General features: G+C 47.0%; 2 protein-coding genes across 7 annotated transcripts in view; both read right to left on the bottom strand.

The window, feature by feature from the left end:
* FOXO1 (forkhead box O1) overlaps window positions 1-8,155 on the bottom strand; it is a 456,870-nt gene that overhangs the window by 18,435 nt on the left and 430,280 nt on the right. The gene's annotated exons all lie outside the window — the stretch shown is intronic.
* Window positions 4,240-8,155, bottom strand: part of ZC3H13 (zinc finger CCCH-type containing 13) — a 54,961-nt gene continuing 51,045 nt past the window's right edge. For all 5 annotated transcript variants that reach the window (XM_077312544.1, XM_077312559.1, XM_077312552.1 and 2 more), the window contains 2 exons: window positions 6,948-7,111; window positions 4,240-4,737 (listed from right to left, as the gene is read on the bottom strand). In XM_077312544.1, coding sequence (XP_077168659.1) covers window positions 4,570-4,737; window positions 6,948-7,111 — 332 coding nt within the window. In that variant the 3' untranslated portion in view covers window positions 4,240-4,569. The remainder of the gene's footprint in view (window positions 4,738-6,947; window positions 7,112-8,155) is intronic.

The following is an 8,155-nucleotide window of genomic DNA, read 5'->3' as shown; positions in this document are numbered from 1 at the left end:
GCGGCCTGGGAAGTTTTTTACTGCGGGGGGGGGCGGGGAGAGGGAGCCGCGGCCCGGCGCCATGGCCTTCGCAGCCCACGGGTTGGGGACCACTGACATAGCTTATATATCTTGGGAGTGGAAGGGGGCACAGGGATTGCTGTTGGCGGGAACACTGATTCACACAAAAAGGGCAATACAGTTTCTTCTGATCTACAAGGTGCCAAAACAGCCCATCCGGCCATCTGGTATTTAGACTGAGTTCCCAGCAACGCCAGCCTTGCGAAAAGCAATAAGGGAAATGCAAGGGGGGGATGGGAGGGGCACTTTCAAGCAGGCCCAGGAAGGTGCCACAACTTCACGGGAGATCCGGGAGCAAACAAAAAAGCTAAATATCAAGAAGGGATGAAACTACGGGTCAGAAACAGGGGTTCATGACACTATGGCTCTGCAGATGTCCCTGGATTACATCTGGCTGAAGATCGGCTTCTTCCCCCAAGGATTCACTCCACTGTGACTCCTAGACAACTTTGAGACTGTTTGGTTAAAGCAGGCTTTCTCAACCAGGGTTTTGTGAAGCCCTGGGGTTTCCTGGCAGCCCAGGAAGGATTTCCTGAATGGGTGGGAGTTAACTAATTTTTAATATATTTTTTAAATTTGTCAAACATTTATCATGTGACTATGCCAGGTGCATGCGAGGTCCACAACACTCAGTGGACTGAACCAAATGGGCTGTTTTTATCCCCAAAAATGAATCCTGGGGGCAGGTTTGGGTGTCTCGGCTCTAAGACAATAAGTTGATATGGGATAATGAAGTGGAAACTCTGTTAACAAGCGAGTCAGTTTTTGGCCAAGAAGCCTTAATTACCTTATAAGGAAACTTCCAGTATTTGCATAATGAACAGGGAGTTCCTCAGGTGTGGGCCGTATTTGCATTTTGGGCTGGAACGGGTCCCTTAGGCACAGCGGACATACTTAATGCAGGGGTAGTCAAACTGCGGCCCTCCAGATGTCCATGGACTACAATTCCCAGAAGCCCCTGCCAGCGAATGCTGGAAGGGGCTTCTGGGAATTGTAGTCCATGGACATCTGGAGGGCCGCAGTTTGACTACCTCTGCCTTAATGGGAGTTGGATGTGCCAGCAATTAAGGATGGGGGGAAACTGTGGGAAGGACGACTTCATGGAGAAAAGGCATTAAGAGAGACAATACTTTCAGGTATGGAGGGTCATTGAGGAATTAGCCCCTTTCCAGACAGATACTTTTGTCTTTGTTGCTTCTGAGTAAATGATCCAGCCTTTCCTCTGTGCAGTTCTAATTGCATCACTCATGTGAGAGTCAGAAATTGTCTTGGATGAGGTCACACAGAGCCCATGTTGGCCTATTCCTGATATGCAGAACTTTCTGGGTAGGCTCCCTGGTTTGACCATCCCTGCTGAAAGTAAACCAGAAACATAAATGAGGCTTGCACCTGTATTCCTCCTTGCACAGTGAAGGGTGTGTTAGGGCCTTACCAAGAGATCCTCTCCTCCTTCATTCTGTCTCTTGCAAAGGGAGCTCCTCTGCAGAGTCTAGCCTAGAGGAGCCAAGGAAGACTGCGGGAGTCCAAAACAAAAGCATTTTAAAAATGGGCCACAAAAGAGCATGAAAATGGCTCCTCAGGCACAAACGGAGCAATTGGAGGCACCAGGCTGTCTTGTTGGACATATCCCCACCGCCACCACCCTGCAGCTTGCTCAGCTGTCGTTCTGCTCCTGGAGGACTATGATGGCACACCAGGATCCTCTGTTGGACTCCTCGCCTGCCAAAGCAGGGGATAAGGTGCTGTCAGGGTTGTGGGTGGGTAGAATCCTTGCTCAGCTGAGATGATGGAATCTTTTAAAAAGAGCCATGAGAGGGAAAGCACGCGAGAGCACCCTTCTCCCAAGATGTCCTCATCCTCAGAGTGAGAATGGAAAACAGGGTTGCGCTTATCCGTAATAGATGTTCATCAAGATCTTCTGCGGAGGCGCACAATGGGAACGGAGAATGTGCAGGCTGACAACAGCGTGCGCCACTAATGGGCACGGCACAGCTGCTTTTTGCATCACAAACTTTTGTTGCTGTCAAATTCCATCTAGACATCTGAGATGATGCCCTTTTCCCTTTTGTGGTTTATTACTGTTATTATTCATTCGATTTCTTACCCGCTGCTCTCGAAACTCGTCTCGTGGCTGGTTACAATAAAGGAGAAAACCCCACATAGATAAAACAATTAGAGACCCAGCAAACTCCTTATTCCGTAGGTGAGAAAAAAGTAAAAAGAAACCCAACCCAAGCTCCTCCTTTACCTCCCCCCACAGTGCCTCAGGGAACGGGTGTCAACTATTCCAGATGTAAGTTGCTCATCATCTGATGCTCTTAACTATGGAGGGACGCCTAGATCTACCATGCCCTAGCCTCAACCAAAGACCTGGCGGAAGAGCTCTGTCTTACAGGCCCTGCGGAACCGTGAAAGCTCCTGTACGGCCCCTCATTCCACCAGGTAGGGGCCAGGACCAAAAAGGCCCTGACTAAGGTCAGGTGAACCTCCTGAGGGCCAGAAACCACCAACAAATTAGTACCTGCAGAGTGCAAGACCCCGAGAGGAGCATAAGGCCACAGGCGGTCCCTCAGATATGTGGGTCCCAGACCACAAAGGGCCTTAAAGGTTAACACCAAAACCTTGAACCTAAGTATCTTTTGAAGCTAGGGATTTCTCCCTGGTCAAGGCTAATTTCTGAGATCTCTAGAACTGGGACACCAAACCCGTCTCTTGGAAGTCTCTGACGCCCCAGCCACCTTTTTCCAGGTTTCTCTTCTTCTCACCTCCAGTATTCTTTCATCATCCACTGTCAAATCAAGGACTTGTTTTTGTGAGAAAACTTTTTACTGCAGCCAAGAGCCATAAAGCCAACCCATCATTTTTAACTCAACTGTCTAGCATTTTAATCAGTCTGACTAGACCAGGGGTAGTCAAACTGCGGCCCTCCAGATGTCCATGGACTACAATTCCCAAAAGCCCCTGCCAGCATTTGCTGGCAGGGGCTTCTGGGAATTGTGGTCCATGGACATCTGGAGGGCCGCAGTTTGACTACCCCTGGACTAGACCTTTGGTCAACAAACCACCTGTCCATCTCAGAGCACCAACTCATGTTTGTTTGTAACTTATTTGGATATCCCTGTGAGATGGACTCCTGTATCCGCCCCCTCCCCCAAATCACCCTGCAGAATCTCCCATTTGGCAAGCTGTGCAGAGGCCTTGAAATCAAGCCTAGAAGTAATCCTACCCTAGAAGAAAAGCAGACGAAAAGAAAAGGAGAGAAGAGGAGAGAAGGAAGAGGAGGAAGAAAAATTGGTTCTTATATGACGCTTTTCTCTCCCCGAAGGAGTCTCAAAGTGGCTTACAATCCCCTTCCCTTTCCTCTCCCCACAACAGACACCCTGTGAGGGAGGTGAGGCTGAGAGAGCCCTGATATTACTGAAAAAGAAGAAGAGTTGGTTCTTATATGCCGCTTTTCTCTACCCAAAGGAGCCTTGAAATGGCTTCCAATCGCCTTCCCTTTCCTCTCCCCACAACAGACACCCTGTGAGGGAGGTGAGGCTGAGAGAGCCCTGATATTACTGAAAAAGAAGAAGAGTTGGTTCTTATATGCCGCTTTTCTCTACCCAAAGGAGCCTTGAAATGGCTTACAATCCCGTTCCCTTTCCTCTCCCCACAACAGACACCCTGTGAGGGAGGTGAGGCTGAGAGAGCCCTGATATGACTGCTTGGCCGGAACAGCTTTCTCAGTGCTGTGGAGAGCCCAAGTTCACCCAACTGGTTGCATGTGGGGGAGCATGGATTAGAACCCAGCATGCCAGATTAGAAGTCCACATTCCTAACCACTACACCAAACTGGTTCTCTCTTTTACCTCATAGCTTTACAAATTCTTATTAAACATTACGATTTGCATATAAAACCATTATTACGAAACGTGTGACACACGTCACACAGATTTCATGTTATTTCTACACAGAGATTATTCCGGCAACTGAGCGCTTGGGAATACACCTGCCCTTGGTCACTGCCTTTTAACATGCTAGAACTGGGCTTCGACTTGAGGCAGAGGTTTTCCACTTAAATGAGGTAGAGGCCACGTCAGGCAGAGCTTAGTATTAACAATAAACCATTCTAGACAAGCATCTTTTACCAAAGGAACAAACTCTTGAGTTTAGGAAAAAAGTTCGAGATTAAAAAAATTGTTTTCTTAAAAATTTAATAGCCAGTGATAAAACAGATTTCCAAAAAAATGGATTTCTCTTCACGCTCTTACATACAAGTGAATCATTAAATAAGAAGATCTGTGGTTAGAACTCGACGTCACAAACCATGCAGCGAACCAAACACCAATGCGTCTTTACATTTCTCGCGTTGAGTATCTTTGTTGTTATCCAGTCATGTGATGTGCACCATGTCTAAAGCATCGTTTCACCTCCCGCCAGCATGACGTTCAAAGGGACCAAAAACGGAAACATCAAGATGAGCAGTAAGCTAAAGGACTACAGGGCATGTACCCCACGGTACACGGCTCAGGTCAAGCTGATTTCGGGAACATATGGTGGTATAAGTTTACTGTCCTCGTTCTTTTCTTGTCCAGAACCTTGACGCGTAGTCTTGCGCTTAAACAACCGGAGGCTCAGCCGAAACAAGTCATTGTCCACTACAGGGGGGTTTGTATAGGTTTGCTTGGTTGTGCCCTATTTGAATTGAATTGAGATTTCGAGTTAGTCAGTGTGACGCAGGGGAGCCAGCTGTTAGAACACTACAAAACAGACATCAGAATGCTAGGGGTACTTTTTAAAGCAAAGAGCCTTTCTTCAAAGTCCATTAAGACAGCAAAACAAACAAACAAACAAAAATAAAAAACAATCAAACAGCCTACTAACACATTTAGCAATTTATTTGAAAAGGAAAAGCTGTGCTTTGTGCAATGGAACAAAACACAATCAGTATCAAAGAATGCCGAACCGCATTTGTGAAAATTAATATTCTACTGCTCCGTTAACTGCAGCCATTGCCTAGGGACAATGGTTATTTATTTATTTCACTTGTAGTGCGTCTTTCTTGGTGAGACTCAAGACACAAAATATAAAAGACAAGTCAAGCAGACGGCACAGGACTTTGCAATAGGAATAGGGCTATGGAGTTAGAAATAACATTTCTGACAGTCTGATTCTCATAAGTTATGAGGAACACATGGGGCCCCCTCCCACTGTTGCAAACACAAATGCATGCACGCACACACAGACACACAGACACACACAGACTCCCTTCCCCCCTCCCCCCTCCCCCCCTTTTGGTTTCCCAACCTCCTCCTTGGTCGTCCCCCCTCCGCAGAAACACACACACACACACACACAGACTCCCTTCCTTTTCCCCCTCCTCCTTCCCGTTTCCCTCTTTACCCTCGGGCCTTCGCCCATGCCTCAGCCCCTGCCGGTGGCGCAGGTGCTGGCTGAGCCCCCGGCTGCAGCTCACCCACTGGCTGGGCCTCTGGGTGGCGCCTCACTACCTCAGCCACTTCTGCCTCCTCCATGGGCCTCATCTGGCACACTCCCTGGGGCGGGACTACAGACGTCATGTCCATAGTCACATCCGTTTCAGGGGGCGTGCAAGAAGATGTGTTCCACATCAAAAACCCTACATAAGGCATGACGTCTTGTAATGCAGAAAGCAGATGACAGACTTGGTAAAAGCAAGGTGATACACGCAATAAACATTGCAATCCATTGCAATCCTTATAAAAGTGAGCCAATTCCATATAATTTTATTTAATTATTTATTTGCATTTGTATGCTGCTACTCTTGGACCTGTCAGCTTGTGGCGCCTAACAAGAGTTTAAATACACATTAAACTTAGAAAGAAATACAATTATAACATTTCTAAAAACATCAACAAAACGCCCCCACATACAATCCCCCCACTCGGCTGCCATTCCCAGGTAGATGTTACACAATTAATAGTTGAAGAATTGAAGAACGTCGAAGGAGGATCTTCCCTTAGTCTGGCCTCAACTAAAAGCCTGGTCGAAGAGCTCCATTTTACAGGTCCTGCGGAATCGCATTAGCTTTGTCAGGGCCTGTAGCTCTTCCACATCCTCATTCCACCGGGCAGGGGCCAGAGCCTGGCAAACTTCATGTGAGCCAGGAATTACTAGCCTATTAGTATTCACAAAGCATTAAGCCCTGTGAGGGGCATAGGGACTTAAACAGTCCCTCAGATCGTTTAACAGTTCTAATGCCCCCATCTTGTCTCTAAGGAAGGTTCCTGGCACTAGCAGAAAGCACTGCCATTAGCCGAGCTGAGAGATAGGAGACCGCCCCTGTTTTTCATAGAGATTTGAAACTTGAGAAATAACTTACAAGCAGGATGTATGTGGGGATTCACTGGAAATATTAAAAAAAAACCCAAAACCCTCAGATCCTGGTTCCCGTTCTCAACCTAACTTTAGTTTTTTCTTTCCCACCTCCTGACAAACTCCTCCCCTTTCTTTGCTCCCTTCTTCTTGCTATTTCCTGCCCTTCCCGAGGGCTTCTGCTAACCCTCTGAAAACCCCTCCTCTTCACAATCTCTCAGCCCTGTTGGCTCCATCAAGCAAGGCATTTAAGTTTCAACAATGTGGTATGGGTTACCTTGCAACCTTAAAACAGCTATACTGATAGGATGATGCCCTGTGAGACGGCCTATTCTTTTCCACATTCTCTTTGGGAGATCAGACAGTAGATAGGTTCTACAACCTTGAAGGATCTCTTTTCTTGGATGCTTTAGAATGCTTTGGGCTGATCCTGCGTTGAGCAGGGGGTTGGACTAGAAGGCCTGTATGGCCCCTTCCAACTCTATGATTCTATGAGGAGAACCTTCCATTTTGACTATTCAACATGCTTTCCCGATGTCCCGTGCGCTTACCTTCTCATTTTTCACTAGCTGTTTTCGGATCGCAGAATCTCTCCTGAAGCACAGGGCCTTACAACAAGGACCAAGATTACACAGCAGGCCGGATCGCTCTTCCCTTCGCAGCAGGGCAGCCATGTTTAGGGCCCCGAATTCATGTTCAAACAGGTTCTCTGCATCTAATGAGGGGCAGCACAAAAATAAAATGATCAAAATGTCTTTCAGAGGGTGACCATGGCACTATTTACACAACAGCACACCCTCAGCCAAAAGCATCAGGCCCCCGCCTTTGAGTATCCTACCAATATGAGATTCTCTGGGGGACAGTGAACAACAGAGAAGAAATCAAAAGGGAAGTCTGCCAAAGGCTGAATCTGAATAAAATCTCCTTTCAGAGGGAAGTGGGGGTTTGGTGCTAAAAAGGGGCAGCAGAGGAGAATAGAGGAAATTAGGAGAAGACAACCTTCAAGGGGAAGTTGATGGTGGTAAATCTGAAGGAGCAAAGAACATATATTGAGCAACAGGGGGAAAGTTAACATTCAGTTTGAAGGTTAAGCAAGAAGGAGGGGTGATATAATGAACTGAACCACACAAATCAAGTATTTGGCTAAGAAAAGCTTTCTCATTGTGGGCAACCACCGTGGTGTTGCTTAGCAGCAGATATAAATCATCCAAGATCAACCATCTGAACAACAGCTGGAGACATTATACAACAATTATAACAAACTTCGCTTTTTTACACAATGTTGTCATAGAGGAGTATAAAACGCTGCTAACTCTCTTCCACCTGCGAAGGTTTAGGGACAGCCAGACGCATCCTGAAACGACTACTTTCCAGTTATGAATTCTCTCCCCGCAGAGAATCATTAAAGTCTTGTTTAGTGGCGCTATAAAGCAAACTCCCTTGCGCAAGCTGCTTTTTAACAGTCTGGGTTAAGCAAGCAACATCCAATTTTCACCTGTGGTGTATGATAACAGTGCCATTCGAGTGAATTACAGCTGCGACCGGATGGAACGTGCTGTAAGTACATTCGGCCTCGATTTCAAGGCGAAGTGAAACACATGCCGGAGAAAAGGAATTTCTGAAGGGAGCCCAAGCACACATCCAGAAATAAACCCGGGGCGATGGGCTGTCAGGTCAGTCATCTGAGACATCTGTATAACAGAGCCAATTTCTGCAGCTGTCAGCAATGTGGTTAAAGGGTCTGCCCCTGCAGATGGCA

This window comes from Paroedura picta, chromosome 1 (assembly GCF_049243985.1).
Source record: "Paroedura picta isolate Pp20150507F chromosome 1, Ppicta_v3.0, whole genome shotgun sequence".
NCBI classification, from domain to species: domain Eukaryota; kingdom Metazoa; phylum Chordata; class Lepidosauria; order Squamata; family Gekkonidae; genus Paroedura; species Paroedura picta.
This window is presented reverse-complemented; position numbering and strand designations above follow the sequence as displayed.